The sequence below is a fragment of the Camelus bactrianus genome, chromosome 16 (genome assembly GCF_048773025.1).
Source record: "Camelus bactrianus isolate YW-2024 breed Bactrian camel chromosome 16, ASM4877302v1, whole genome shotgun sequence".
Lineage (NCBI taxonomy): Eukaryota > Metazoa > Chordata > Mammalia > Artiodactyla > Camelidae > Camelus > Camelus bactrianus.
Genome location: NC_133554.1, coordinates 58,096,269 through 58,112,048, shown reverse-complemented (window position 1 = coordinate 58,112,048; position 15,780 = coordinate 58,096,269). Strand labels below are relative to the sequence as shown.

Below are 15,780 nucleotides of genomic sequence, written 5' to 3'. Positions count from 1 at the left end.
AAACTGTTTTTTTTTTTTCAGATTAGAAATACAAGCTCACACCCACCAGCTAAAACAATTAAAAAAAGAAGAGCAAAAAACCCCCAAAAGTCAGCAGAACAAAGGAAATAATAAAGATCAGGGAGGAAATAAATAAAATAGAGATTAAAAAACAATAGAAAAAAATCAATCGAACCAAAAGCTGGTTTTTTGAAAGATTAAATAAAATTGACAAACCTCTGGCCAAACTCATAAAGAAGAAAGAAGAGAGAGCACAAATAAGCAAAATAAGAAAGGAAAATGGAGAAATTACAACAAATAACATAGAAATACAGAATATCATATGAGAATATTATGGAAAACTATATGGAACCAAAATGGAAAACCTAGAGGAGATGGACAAGTTTCTGGAAACATACAGTCCACCAAGACTGAACCAAGAAGAAACTGACCATTTGAACAAACTGATCACTAGAAATGAAATCGAATTAGCAATACAAATCCTCCCTACAAATAAAAGTCCAGGACCAGACGGCTTCACTGGGGAATTCTACCAAACATACAAAGAAGAACTCATACCAGTCCTTCTCAAACTCTTCCAGAAGACTGAAAAGGAGGGAACACTCCCAAACTCATTCTATGAAGCCACCATCACCCTGATACCAAAACCAGGCAAAGACACCACCAAAAAAGAGAATTACAGACCAACATCACTGATGAACATAGATGCAAAAATCCTCACCAAAATATTAGCAAATAGAATCCAACAGCACATAAAAAAGATCATACATCATGACCAAGTGGCGTTCATCCCAGGGACACAAGGGTGGTTCAACATATGCAAATCCATCAATGTAATACATCACATCAACAAGAGAAAGGACAAAACCACATGATCATCTCAATAGATGCAGAAAAAGCATTTGATAAAATTCAACATCCATTCATGATGAAAACTGTCATCAAAGTGGACATAGAGGGAACATATCTCAACATCATAAAAGCTATATATGACAAACTTACAGCCAGCATAGCACTCAACGCTGAAAAACTCAAAAGCTTCCCACTAAAATCTGGGACAAGACAAGGCTGCCCACTCTCACCACTCCTATCCAACATAGTCCTGGAAGTCCTGGCCACAGCAATCAGACAAGAGAGAGAAATAAAAGGGATCCACACTGGAAAAGAAGAGGTAAAAGTGTCACTATATGCAGATGACAGGATACTATATTTACAAAACCCTAAAAGGTCCACACAAAAACTACTAGAAATAATCGAAGAACTCAGCAAGGTAGCAGGTTACAAGATTAACGTACAAAAATCAGCTGCATTTCTTTACACTAACGATGAATCAACAGGAAAAGAAAGTAAAGAAACAATCCCCTTAAAATAGCACCCAAAGTAATAAAATACCTAGGAGTCAATCTAACCAAGGAGGTGAAAGACTTACACACAGAAAACTGTACACCATTGATCAGGGAAATTAAAGAAGACTTTAAAAAATGGAGAGATATCCCATGCTCCTGGATTGGAAGGATCAGTATTGTTAAAATGGTCACACTGCCCAAGGCAATCTACAGATTTAATGCAATCCCTATCAGATTACCCAGGACATATTTCACAGAACTAGAACAAATCATAATAAAATTTATATGGAACCACAAAAGACCTAGAATTGCCAAAGCATCACTGAAGAAAAAAAAAAAAGAGACTAGAGGAATAACTCTCCCAGGCTTCAGACAATATTACAGAGCTACAGTCATCAAGACAGCATGGTATTGGTACAAAAACAGATATATGGACCAATGGAACAGGATAGAGCCCAGAAATGAACCCACAAACTTTTGGTCAACTAATCTTCGACAAAGGAGGCAAGAATATACAATGGAATAAAGACAGTCTCTTCAGCAAATGGTGTTGGGAAAACTGGACAGCAGCATGTAAAGCAATGAACCTAGAACACTCCCTTACACCATACACAAAAATAAACTCAAAATGGATCAAAGACTTAAAAGTAAGATACAATAAACCTTCTAGAAGAAAATATAGGCAAAACATTATCTGACATACATCTCAAAAATGTTCTCCTAGGGCAGTCTACCCAAGCAATAGAAATAAAAGCGAGAATAAACAAATGAGACCCAATTAAACTTACAAGCTTCTGCACAGCAAAGGAAACCATAAGTAAAACAAAACGACAACCTACGGAATGGGAGAAAAGTTTTGCAAATGAAACCGACTAAGGCCTGATCTCCAGAATATATAAGCAGCTCATATGACATAATAAGAAAAAAAAAAAAACCCAGTCCAAAAACGGGCAGAAGATCTAAACAAGCAATTCTCCAAGGAAGACATACAAATGATCAATAGGCACATGAAAAAATGCTCAATATCACTAATTATCAGAGAAATGCAAATCAAAACTACAATGAGGTATCACCTCACACCAGTCAGAATGGCCATCATTCAAAAGTGCACAAATGACAAATGCTGGAGAGGCTGTGGAGAAAAGGGAACCCTCCTACACTGTTGGTGGGAGTGCAGTTTGGTGCAGCCACTGTGGAAAACAGTATGGAGATTCCTCAAAAGACTAGGAATAGACTTACCGTATGACCCAAGAATCCCACTCCTGGGCATATATCCAGAAGGAACCCTACTTCAAAAAGACACCTGCACCCCAATGTTCACAGCAGCACTATTTACAATAGCCAAGACATGGAAACAGCATAAATGTCCATCAACAGATGACTGGATAAAGAAGAGGTGGTATATTTATACAATGGAATACTATTCAGCCATAAAAACCGACAACATAACACCATTTGCAGCAACATGGATGTCCCTGGAGAATGTCATTTTAAGTGAAGTAAGCCAGAAAGAGAAAGAAAAATACCATATGAGATCACTTGTATGTGGAATCTAAAAATAAATAAATAAATACAAAACAGAAACAGATTCATAGACATAGAATACAAACTTGTGTTTGCCATGGGGGAGGGGGGTGGGAAGGGATAGACTGGGAGTTTAAAATTTGTAGATACTGACAGGCATATGTAGAATAGATAAACAAGATTATACTGTATAGCACAGGGAAATATACACAGGATCTTGTGGTAGCTCACAGTGAAAAAAATGTGACAATGAATGTATGTATGTTCATGTATAATTGAAAAATTGTGCTCTACATTGGAATTTGACACAACATTGTAAAATGACTATAACTCAATAAAAAAAAGTTTAAAAAAATACAAGCTTGCTAGTTTTTTAAAAAGTCAAACCAATACAGAAATGTGTGACACAGACAATGGAAATCCTCTCTTATTTCTCCTGTCCTTCTCAAGATAACCAAGGGTAATAGTAAGAGATTAAAGGTATATTCTTTCAAATACGTTTCTATGCATTTATACCCACCCACCCACCCAAATTAGAGATGACACTATATAGGTACTGATTTGCATTTAGTCTTGTCTTTTAGTGTAATCTGGACTTCTCTCCAGTACATGTAGACCTACCTTTAAAAAAAATGAAACGATACAAAAGTGTCTAATGTAAAAGGCTTAAGTCTTTAAAATAGTTTCTGTCCTTTAAAACAAAGCGTAAGAGAGCAGAGGCCTGGTGGCAGGGTCTTGACTTAACTGCGGTGTATCTGTATTTTCAAGGCATTCACGGAGGGGCTGCCTGCCACCCACCAAACCTGGTGAGGGGGAGGGAGACGGGCCTGAGCTGGTCTCCCTCTCACAGCGCCTGGCAGGGGCAGCATCCCGTACAGAGACCCAGCTCTAGGGGCTCTTGGGCGGACTACCGCGCATAGTGGTTGCCATGGTTACCGCGGGAGAGCAAGTCCCGGGTTTCAGAGTGGAGCGCCCGGAGAGAGGGGAAAGAGGGAGGGAATGGGAGAGGACAAAGGGAGGTGAGAAAGGAGAACGGCGCGCAGGGGGTTGGGGGATGGCCAAGGGAGGGCAGGAAAGGCCCAGAGAGTGGGGATGACAAGGGCAGAGAAGAGGGGAAGGGGGCGCCTAGGAGGCTACGTAAAGGGGAAAGCGTGGGGGCCGCCCCGAGACCCGCGGTCCCACGGCCGGCTTACCCGCGGGCCCCGCCGTCAGGCTCCGCCATCTCTCGTTGCTAGGCGACGCCGTCAACATCCGGCGGGCGAAGACCACGCGCCGGGCGTGCGAGGCGCGCGGCCTTTGTGCCATTCATGTGCACTAGAAATACGAAACACTTAACTATGCAAATATGTTAAAGCATACATACGCATTTTTTCCATCTCTATCTCTGAGTCCGAGCTCTACCCCGCCTGGCTCAGTTTCTGTAAAGCGACAACCGTGTCAACGTGCGTCCAACCCGGCAAGTCCGGCGCCCCGGGGGACCTGGACGGCTAAGTGCCCGAGGGTGTCAGGAGGAGTTGGGGCGCGAGGGTCTCTGGAGCCGGCTTCACTTTGTGGGGCCGAGACCCCGCCTAGTGCCCACCCGTCCGCCTCCAGACCTGGGGGGCTCAGCACCCACATCCTGGGGTTCCTGAGAAGAATCCTTGGCGGAAGAAGGATGCCCCGTGGCCTCCTGGTGGGTGTTACTGTCTTTAACAAAGTAGTAAAAACCTCAAACCTCAAAATAGTAAAAATATAAGCGCAGAGGGTGGGAGAGGGACAGCGCCCACTTGGAGAGTCCGAGGGGTCATGCCTTCACTCCAGGGGCGCGAGGCAGCGAGGCCCGGAATGGAGTGGGGACGTCCGGGCCGGGACTCGGGGTCCGAGGGCGCAAGGTGACTGGGGCAGTGCCGCAGTAGGGTTGGGCCAGGGGACTGGCCGGGAGCCGGGTTGGGGCACGGGGGCGGGGCTGGCCTGGTTGGACCAGGGGCCGGGTTTGCGCGCAATTTGGGCCGGGCTGGGTCAGGCGTCAGGCGGAGGGCCGACCTGAGGCCGCGCTGGGGCGCGGGGGCGGGCGGGGTTGGGCCGGGGGCCGGGGTTGGGCAGCGTGGGGCTGGGGGGCGGGCCAGGGGCCGGGCCTCGCCCCGCGTCCCCGCCCCACCGCACCTCACTGGTGGCGGCGACAGTGGCGGCGGCAGCGGCTCCGGGAGCCGGCGCGTATCCGGCCCCCGCTGCGGGACCCGGGTGGGTATCGGGGCCCGGCCGGAGGCCGCGGGGGCGGAGTCCGAGGGGCCCGCTGGGGACCGGGCGGCGCCCCTCGGCAGAACGGGGTTGGGGGTGTGCGGGCGCGTGGGCCTGCAGCCGCGGGGCCCGGGAGGGCCCGGGATCCGGCCGCAGCCCGGAGAGGTGCGGGGTCGGAGCTGGAGCGGGGCGGGCAGAAGCACCCCAATCACGCGAGGAGCTCCCTGGGGCGCCCCTCCGCAGCGGGTGCAGGCACCCGGGGCCGGGAGTGGGCCTTATTCGGGGAGACTCAAGTCTCCTCCTGTCTGGAGCCTTGGACCGGAGAACTTGCGGTCTTTGTCTGGCTGAATCGTCAGAGCACGAGAATGAGAACTTGTAGGGGACCGCCGTTTGCCGACACAGCCCCCCAAAGTGTGTATTCAGCCCCCACAGCGCGCGGGCTCTTAGCATTCCCAGCCGTAGGGTCCTGGTCTGACTGTTTAAGAGCCCCACGTCAGGAAACTCACTTCCTTTAGGCTCGGACTCTTACCCCTGTGTTTTTCTTAAAAAAAAAAAAAAAAAAGAAAGAAAGAAAGAAGAAAAAGAAAAGAATAAAGACAGATGGAAAAGGAAAAAGAAAAATAATAGGCTATTTAAGATTGCTAAATGTAAGCTAAGGATCATTGCCAAAAGCCAGTGAATCTTGAAATCCTGTTCCCACACTTGGAAGCTGGTGTCGTATGTTGGCCACAATCTAGTTCAGATTCTATTCAGAAATAGGAAACAACATGATATGCTCTCCTTCCACACGGTGAAGTTTGTTTTGCTGCTTCCCCAAGTTCATAGGAGAAGCTGGGCTGGCTGTCCAGCCCCTGTGACTGGTGCCACACATCTTTCTTTACCACCCGAAGGCACCTATTCCTGTATCTGGAAAGAAGAGAGAAATGGTTCTCAAACAATGGCCATACGGTGGAGCATATTATCAAAGGGCAGGTGCAAAGGCCCAGATTAGAGAATTCCATCCCTAATCTGTCACAGATTGATTAGAGAACTTTTAAAAATCTGTGTGTTAGTTTTAGAAATTCCTCCTTGGAAGCATTCATGTTTAATTGATTAGCAAACATTAAACACGTTTAAAAACCAGGAAACTCTTGCAAGGAAAGGATTATTAAGGTGAAGAGTGCCTTTTAGTATTAAATGTCAAGTTCATTAACAGCCGTAGTTGTTGGTATGGGAAGGCGCGTTCTACGCCAAGTGTGCTTGGCTTGTAGGGTGTTTACGGTGAGCAGAGCCTCAGAATATGACTGAAGAAAGTTCTCATCAGTGGGATATTTTTAACCCTCCAGCCCTGACAGTTGTGTAAATAGCTTCTGATTATCATGCATGAATTCACTTACCCCACTAAACAAACCCATAAAGTCAAGACTGAGGTTATCCCCATTTTACAGGTGGGAACCCTGACAGAGAAGTAAATTCCCCAAGTCCAAGCAGCTAGGAGTGACTAACTGGAAGCCTCAGGCCCCCAAAACCACTGTACCACACTGCCTCCCCTCTTATAACTGGCCCCAACAATTCACATGCACAGACTTTTCCCAGTCCCCTTTTTGCAGATAAGATAACATGGTTCCCTCTGCCACGTGATTCATAAATATGCAAGAGAGGGGACTAATCCGTGTCACAACTGTTCGCTAGTATCAGTTCAGTTTTGTCTGTAAAGAGCTCCCCAGACCTCAGTGTAAAGGCGTCTGAGGTGGGGAGGGTGTAGCTCAGTGGTAGAGCACATGTTTAGCATGCACAAGGTCCTGGGTTCAATCCCCAGGGCCCCCTCTAAAACTAAACCTAATTACCTCCCCCCTGCCAAAATAAAATAAATAAATACAAAAACAGAACAAAAACTAAAGGTATCTGAGAAGACATTGGACTTGCAGAACCTCTACCTGCCTTTGTGGGTAGCTCAGTGCACTGGCTAAAACCATACCTCCAAAGGTAGACTGCTGGGTTCGAACACCAACCCCAGTACATAGTACTGACTTAATGCCTCTGTACCTTGGTTTCTCCATCTGTAAAGTGGGGGGCATACTACCTACCACAGAGTTCTGTTGCAATGATTATCTAAAGCACCTAGTAGTACCAGGCACATCCCAAGTGTGTATTAGTATAAATTTTTTATTGTTATTAATGGCCATCATTTGGATTTATCACTTTTAATTAGATTGGTAAAAAAGGTTTGGTTTTGGTTTTTGGTTCATCAATATTTATGCTCTTTATAACTTTTTGGGGTGCTGGGTACCTGAGGGCTGTTAGGGGAACAGAGTGACCAGGTCTGGAGTAGAGATTTTAGCATCTGCCCCTCACCAGGGCGAGGATCCCCGATCTTTTCACAGGCCTGAATCCTCTCCTGTGAGATCAGCGGGTTAGTTTCACACAGCAGTGTAGCTGGGGAGGATGGCCTTAGGCAGGAAGGATGTGCAGTGTGGCGGCTGGTTTTACTGGCGTGCGCTGTGTTGCACGTTGTTCTGTTGTTCTTGTGTTAGCCTGACGAAGGTTGACGAGGCCAGTCCATAGAAAAGAAGGCACAAGTCTCTACTTTCCTCCCCTCCCAAAAAAAGTAAATACGAGGAAATGATACAGGAAGTCTTCTCCCACCCACTGCAGTGCGGGCGGTCTCGATGCTGCTGAGCCCCCTCGCGTGTTTGCACCCCCACTCTTGCATCTCTAGTAAGTCTGCTTTGATGAGCTGTCTGATGGTATCTGATCTGAAGTCTGTCCTTTACTCCATCTTCTGAACGAACATAGCCATCCTCATTGAGGGGCGGAATCAGACCACTTAAGACTAAGTTCAGTGTCGAGTTGCTTCAGTTGTATGACCAGAACCCACATCGGTTGTCCAGTCTGAATGGTCTGCCCTCCTCTGCCTGAGCCTCAGGTGGCGAGTCTGTCCAGGTGTCTAAAGTTGATGTATGAGATGAGGGATCTGCGTGGACCCGCCTGACCGCATACAGAGAGATGTGGCTGTATGCTTTCCACGCTCTTTCTGGACTGGCTCCTGTAGAAACCACCACGGAATGGGTGCATCCTGAGCCTGTGTCCACTGGCACGCACAGGTGTCTGTGCTGGTGTTCCACTGAGTGACCGTGCATTCAGCAGTCTGAGAGACCAGCCGTTACGCATTCCGGTGTTGGATTCGGAGCAAAGGGCGTTCTTAACACATGGCATTTGACACCCTTTCGTTTTTCAATTTCTGTAGCCACAGTGCTTTCCCTGTGCGAGACCACGTATGTTGTGTTCCAGGGGTGTTGTCAATACATTTCCCCCAAGTTTGATTTCTGGTTTGCGGTGCATTAGCTACTCCTTTACTGCAGACAGTGAGAAAGTCTGTGTGGTCAGGTTTGCAGGCTCAATACAGAGGTCAGGTGTGCCTCATCCACGTTGGGGTCGGTTGTTGGTTTTCTGGCTGGATTCACACCCTTGCCTGTTGGATATGGTCCTTCCTTGGTCCCCAGTCCTGGCTCACCTTTACATCTGTTTCTTCTTGCAGGCCCCACTTCCCTGGCTCTTTGAGGGGAGATGGTATTGGGGTATTCACTGTCGAGGGGCAGCAGATGGTCCTTGCCTTGAAAAACAGAAGCTCTGGGGCTTTCTAGGCAGTGGGTGATAATTGAAGTGACAGCTGGACAGTTGGAAGAGGAGTGCCACAGCTAAGCAGACCACCAGATCTCCCCGCGCCCTCGTTCTTTTAACCGTCTTGTCCAGTTACGGCCTCTCGAAGGTCCTTTTTCCTTATGGCAAATGGTGCAAGGTGCCAGCTCTAAGCTCCATGCCCTAAATTTCGTTCCTTCATTTTAAATGCAAGTTGCTTGTCCTGTCCTCACTTCTGCATGGGGGCCCTACCTTTGGGCCACAGCCTTTTCCCTGTGAGTCCTGAATGCCACGTATTTGCAGCAAGTATATTTCTCTTCTGCAATAATCCCCTAATTTGAAGTTAGAGTCACCTAAGAGGAGGGGTGCTATCAGCTCACAGGTGTCTTATCTGGGCCACGAGACTGAAGGAGACCCGACCTCTCCAAACTGTGTGCCCCAAAGAATGGGGCTCCTGATCTTCAGGGTTTATATCACCGATTGAACCGCAAAGTTGGGGGTTCCCAAAAAGACCACGGTACACATGCCTGGTTCTGGGACGGCAGAGGGAGCTGGGGCCTCCTGCGAGGTGTGCTGGCAGCTGATACTTCTGTGGGAGGAAAGCGGTCCCTGTGTGCATGTGTCTGGCCCGTGTTTGAGATGGCATTGCCTAGTCCCGGCTTTGTGTTGACTGGGCTTTGAAGGCAAAGCAGACGAACCAGTTTCTGCTGGCCACGTGGCAGGTGACTAGGGCTCAGGGCATTTTGCTCCTGAGCAGCGTGACAGTGACAAGGCCTGGGGAAGATGCACTTGTGGGCTTTGCCCCATGACATGCCCCGCCAAGGGTCCAGTGGCCCCATTCCCTGCCTGCCTCCTCCTCGCTGCAGCGAGCAGCTGTCACAATGGGCGTGGGCTGCGTCCCTCAGGTGTGTGGGAACTGCCGGCCCTGTGAGGTGCCAGGACCAGGGTGGCCCGAGGCGGGCACACGGCACAGAGCCGTGGACGGGAGAAGTCCAGGCGAGGCCTCCCGCCTGCTGGCTCCGGGCTGCCCTGTTCCTTTGGTCTTCCTAGGAAGGTTCCAGGTTTGCTCCTTTGCGCTGTTTGTTTTCCCGTTTGGGAATTGGCGGAGCCCCGTGTACTGGCACCGGACCCAAGGCTCTGGGCCGAGGAAGCCGCCCAAGGGCGCGTGCCAGTCTGTGCGCAGCGCTTTTCTGTCCCGTTCTGCTGCCCCCTGGGGGCTTGGAGGCCAGGTTCTCTCCTCTCCTGGGTCTGGGCTGGGGTCCTCATCATGTTGCTTAAAGGGTGGTTGTTCTGCATGAGGGTTTGGTGGTCAGTGGAGATGGAGAGCCCCCTGGGAGTCAGAAGTCAGCTTTTTACATTGTGTCTTTGTGTGATGTGATTGGCGGAAGGAAAGTCCCCACAGGTGTCACTTCCTACTTCTGGGAACCTGTGACTGCGAGGTCACGTGGCAAAGGGATGGGATTAAGGTTGCCAATCGGCCGACTCTGAGGTGGGGAGGTTGTCCTGGACTGTTCGTGGGCTCGTGTCATCACAGGGTCCTCGAACACGAGAAGCGGGGCAGAGTCAGTGTCAGAGTGGTGCCCTGTGAGAAAGACTCCCCCCACATGGCTGGTTTTGAAGGAGGAGGAAGGGGCCATGAGCCAAAGGATGCAGGTGGATTTTTGAAGCCAGAAAAGGTAGAAGAACGGATTCTCCCTCTGGAGCCTCAGGAAGGAACACAGCCCGGCCGGCACCCGAGTTTACCCCGGTGGGACCCGGGCTGACTTCTGTCCTCCAGAGCTGTCAGATAATACCCTGTGTTGTCTTAGGTCACTGGGTTTGCGGTGACTTGTTACAGCAGCCGTGGGAAACTGATATGCTTGGGGTGGAAGCACTTCCTGAAGGAAGTGAGAGGGGAGACGTGTGTCTTTTCTAAAGGGCGTCATTTCTTAATCCATGTTTGCTCATTTCTGGCTTATCGGTGATTTCGCCTCTCGACCTAAGAGGACGCTCTTTCCCTGGGTATAAATCACCAAACCTCGGGGAACGAATTTGGGGTCATGTCTTAACTTCACCCCTGTAAATATTAGCTAGAGGAAGGCCCCGCCCCCCCACTGCTACACGGGGTTTTTTGTAACTGCCTCTGGGCCAAGTGTCAGTGGCGACGTGGCTCCTAGTGGGAGGGAGGAGGGGACACATGTGGTTAACAGCAGGCCTGCTGCTGCCCACTGGCTCCAGCCCAGCAGCAGGGCTGGATCTGAACAGGGCTGTGAAGGAAGAAATCTGCTCTCCTTCCCAGCCCCACCCGCCTTCTCTTGGGGCTGCTGTGGTTTCTGACACCTTTCTCCTCCAGGCACCCCCACTCCCACTCTCCAGCCACCCCGAAACCCCTCTCTTCCTGGAAGCAGCCTTGAGCTCCCTTGGTCACCAGTGTAACTCACTGCGGCAAGCCGTGGAGGGCCACGCGTCTAGTTGTCAGAGGCGCGCTGGTTCTTAAGGAGTCAGGTTAGTGGGAAGGAAGGAGTCCTTAGTCTGGGGGTTTCTGCAGAGAGTCTTTTGTTTAATAAGGGTGTGTGTTTTTTCTGGGGGGAGGCCAAGTCTTTCCTTTCGAATTACACAGTGGCCTGTTCTGCAAAAATGTGGCCCTGCCTAGTGGCTGCTGATGTCTCGGAGCAGCACAAAATTTAACTTACAATGTGCGTTGATCAGAGATGATTAAGAGCCAGCTCTGGCATTTTCATTTTCTACCTTTTAAAATCATTACCTTTTTTTTTTTGCACACCCAAAGCTGATGCTCATTCTAGATCTTGGCCTGACTCCATCACTGTATCCTTGTGCCAGCTGCCAGGTTGGCACTGCTCTCCTTACCATCAGCAAAAACACGGCGTTTGGAACTCTCCTGAAGATGGCATTCTGGTAGGCCCTTCTTAAAAGGAACTTCTCAGAGATGTCTTGGATTTAGGAGTGTGTAATCTCAAATCAGCAATACTGAAAAAAAATACTGACACGGATGTACCCATTTTAAAGGAACGATAATTAAGTGAATGTGTTCAGTGAGGTTTTATTGTTGTCAGAGAGCTACCTGGAGCTGTTTCTCTATCCACTTTCATCTCTCAGGATTTGGGGAGAGGATTTATAATCCTCGTACAAAGTGCTTTAAGCATCTTGGACTGCTATTTTGATTTCAATTTTGATTTCAATTAACTCTTAAGTCCTTACTAGAGATGCGAAAAGTCAAATAGCTGTTCCTGGCTACACTTCTCAGCTCCCTTTCGAGTGTTCACTGATTTTGTGCCTTAGGACCTCTGCTGATGGCATTTAAAGATTGTGCTAGTGTTCCCTGGTTCCCACTTCCGAGTAATTAGGAGAATACGCCTGGCCCATAGAAAGACCCCAGATCCGGGAAGGGGACCTGGGCATTCTGCTTGCTCAGGGCTCTATACCTGGGCCTTTTAGAGCACAATTTCTGGTCTATTGGGGGGGAGGGGAGGGGCTATCTCTGTTCCTACTGACCCCATAGGACACCCAGTCCCTAAGGTCACAGTTGTAAACTGCTGTGCACATCTGAATGAGAACCATTCAAGGTCATGCATCTTTGTGGATTCAAGGACATTAGGAAGATCTCCCATCAGGTCGCTTGGTCTTTGCCAGGTCCTGGCACTGCTGCTGGCAGCCTGCCCTCAGTGCAGGGACCCGAGTTCTCTTTGTCACTGGCCTCCAGCCCTTTTCCTTGCCACCATCCACGTGATTTCACCCTGGCCTGGCCTCTTTGGGTGTGAACTTCCTGGTATCAAATGTCCTCTTTAAAAAAAAAATTATTTTATTTTTCAGAGCAGTTTCAGATTTACAGAACTGAGCAGCTTTAGGTTTGGAAAATTGAGCAGTTAGTACAGAGAGTCCACACCCCTCTCCAGGTTCCACTGTTATTATGTTTTCATTGTGGTAAAGCACACACAGCAGGATTTTGAACTCTGAGCACTGTGAAGTGCACAGTTCTGCAGCATTAAGTGCGTTCACATCCTTGTGCGAGCGTCAAGCCTTTCAATCCCCAGAACTCTTCCCGCCTCTCCCTCCAGGAGCCCCTCTCCCCGGGACCTCCTGGGTCAGAGCCTAGGGGTTAGGGATTTGCCCTGAGTTCTTTAAAGCCCCCTGGTTTGGAGACGCACCGCGTCGGGTGGCCTGAGAGCCTCTGGCCCAGTGCTGTTCTTTGAGAGCTGAGCCTCCGCTCTGCTGCTGCTTCTCAGGGGTCCTGCTTGATTCTGGGGGACTGCACCTCTGAGGGCATCGTCCCGCCCGAAGGTGGCCTGCAACTGTGCTTTTTGGGGTTCTTTTCCTCCCCTCTCTTCTGGCAGGTGGGGGTAAACTCAGATTTATATTCACCAGCTGGAGGGCTCGGGTGGAACTGCCAAGGTAGGACGCTGCCAACTTGGATTGTGGGAGCCTCGTAGAAATTCACAGGGAGTGAGGAACCCGGCCTCCGCCGACTCACGTGCCGCCCAGCTTCCCCGCCGCGGCTGTCGCCACCGGACCCGAGTGGGGATGGTGGAGTGGAGACGGTGCTGGGGGGCTGTGGCCCCACCTGGTGAAGTGGATGAGAGGTGGTTGTCACTCTCGGCTTGGATGGAGGTGACAGGCCCCGCTGGTGTGAGGCATCCTGAACGCACAAGCCTTGCCTTCTCAGTAGCAACAAACCATCTCTTTAAACCGAAGCAAAATAATTTGGGAAAGGGGATCCCAGGGGAAAGTCCTGCAGGGGCTGGGGATGCAGGCCATGAGGGTGTGTTTGGGGAGCTTGCTCTCTGCTCCTTCCTTTGTCCCAAGTGAGGAAGCTATGGCCGGGGGGCCCCTGGGACAGCTGGGTCCTGGTGGCGGGAGGTGGCTCAGGCTGGGCGCGGTCACCATTCAGCTGCCCATGAGCAGAGCCTGGTTCACAGTACACCCTGGGGGCTGCCCATCCCACTGGGGAGAGGGGCTGGTGTAATTCAGGGCTGGCGAATTTCCAGAACTTGCTGTCGATGGTGCTGCAGGGGGTCGGGTGGTTCCCAGGGGAAGAGGTTGAATGACCCACTTCCTTGCTTCTTGCTGGAGCGTGTTGATGGCGGATGAACCACATGTGTCCGTCACGTGTGCAGCGTGGGGAAGCCGAGAGGATGCAGACCAGAACACGGGCCAGGCCACACGGGTCTCTGGGTTGCCGCTAGGGGCCCCTTCTTTAAAAATTTCCCGTGAAGCTTCACATGACAAGCATCCCAGCTGTATTAAGCTATAATTGATGTCCCTGTTTTTATCAAACAACTGAGTATACATCAAAAACAGGAACTAGCGATAGAAACAACACAAACCCTCGTTCAGCGAGCTGCTGACTAGTTGACATGGATGGCCTTCTCAGGTTAATGTATGCTTTGAACGAGGCTTTTTAAAATATCAAAAGTAGTTCACTGCAAATGGAAACCGTAAGAAAATTAGATATAGGGTGGGAAGAGATAGACTGGGATTTCAAAATTGTAGAATAGATAAACAAGATTATACTGTGTAGCACAGGGAAATATACACAAGATCTTATGGTAGCTCACAGAGAAAGGAATGTGACAGTGAATATATATATATATGTTCATGTATGACTGAAAAATTGTACTCTACACTGGAATTTGACACAACATTGTAAAATGATTATAAATCAATAAAAAAATTTAAAAGAATGAAAATTAGATATAAATATAAGCCAACAATGAATGGATATTTGTCTTGGGAAGAGTGATATAAAGTATAAAAGTGTCAAGAAATCTCTAAGGAAAAGGTACTATCAATTTGCATGACGCTTAAAACCTCTATACTTCAAAATAGATAATATAATTAAAAGGCAAAGAGCAAATTAGGAAAAATATACATGCAGCAGCCATAGCAAAGGATTAAGATCTTTTCTATATAAAGAGTTCTTTCATATCAATAAGAATTCCAACACCCCAGCAGAAAAGTTGGCAAAGCACACTGACAGGAACACAAATGTTTAAGAAACATAGTACAACCTGCTCGAGTGAATCGATCATCGGAAAACCACTTTCCAATTACCAAATTAGCAAAGATCCAATTCCCTAAAAATTCTGGTACCTTTTTGGAAATCTATTGGCTGTTCTATGTCAGGGGTCCAGTTTATCCTCCCAAGGAAATAGTCAAGACTCCCAGAAATTATCCGAAGGAAACAGTGAGGATACGGATGAAGATTTGTGTATTAAAGTGTGAAGTTTATTATTTAAATAGCACTATTTGGAAACCAAATTATCTAGTGATGGTGGCTGGTTCAAGAATGGCGCGTCCTTGTAACACACAAATAGCAATTAAGGTGGAAGGTTGACGTTTTGAATTTTTAAATTTGTTAATAACATGGTGTATTGGTTTCCTGTGGCCGCCATAAAAAGCACCGCAGACTGGGTGCCTCAAGCAGCAGAAATTTGCTTTCCTCTCAGCCCTGGCAGCCAGAGACGTGGGTGCTTGGTCCTCCTGAGGTGTCTCTCCCAGGCTTGTTGAAAACGGCTGTTCTCCTGTTCACGCCCCTTTTCCCTGTGTCTGTCTCCAAACTCCCTCTTCCCTCAGGAACCCAGGCCCACGGACCTGGGGCCTATATACCCTAATGATCTAGTTCTGACTTCATTATGTCTGTGTAGAAGCTACTTCCAAGTAAGTTTGAATTCTGAGGTGTGGGGGTTAGAACTTGAACAGCTGAATTTTGGGAGGACAGACTTCAACCTGTATCGGAAGGAAAAATATATTTATGTTGTAATTGAAAGTAAGATATGGTGTCATTCCAGTGGGTGGCTTTGTGGCTTTTGAAAGATAGACACAGAAGATAGTAGAAAATACACAGATATTTTTGGACTGTGTGATCTAAGGCACATGTATTCTTTATACGTCTCCAAACACATTCCATAATTTGAAAAAAGAAAAAGCTTTAAAAACTAGGTCAAGGATTCTCTACTTCTACTTTGATAGCAGAGGTTGGGAACCAGGTTTCATTGAGATGAAATAGGCTCATAAAAGAACAAATACATTTACAAAGTAAATGAGGTTGGAGAGAGTAAATATTCATGGCTAATGTTTA

At 48.3% G+C, this 15,780-nt stretch overlaps 2 protein-coding genes across 6 annotated transcripts in view; one reads left to right on the top strand and one right to left on the bottom strand.

Annotated features, from left to right (window-relative positions):
• The window catches only part of CCDC40 (coiled-coil domain 40 molecular ruler complex subunit), a 36,310-nt gene extending 31,434 nt beyond the window's left edge, over nt 1-4,876 (bottom strand). The window contains exons 1-2 of one of the 2 annotated variants that reach the window (XM_074343850.1): nt 4,585-4,873; nt 4,064-4,184 (exon numbers count right to left, since the gene is read on the bottom strand). In XM_074343850.1, the coding sequence (XP_074199951.1) occupies nt 4,064-4,092 (29 nt within the window). In that variant the 5' untranslated portion in view covers nt 4,093-4,184; nt 4,585-4,873. Of the gene's footprint in view, nt 1-4,063 lie in introns of both variants that reach the window. The other variant, XM_074343851.1, reaches the window with a different exon arrangement.
• A 106-nt stretch (nt 4,877-4,982) lies between these two features.
• Nucleotides 4,983-15,780, top strand: part of TBC1D16 (TBC1 domain family member 16) — a 74,808-nt gene continuing 64,010 nt past the window's right edge. For 3 of the 4 annotated variants that reach the window (XM_074343878.1, XM_074343876.1, XM_074343880.1), the window contains exon 1: nt 4,990-5,090. The gene's annotated coding sequence lies outside the window, so the exon portion shown is untranslated. Of the gene's footprint in view, nt 5,091-15,780 lie in introns of all 4 variants that reach the window. The other variant, XM_074343877.1, reaches the window with a different exon arrangement.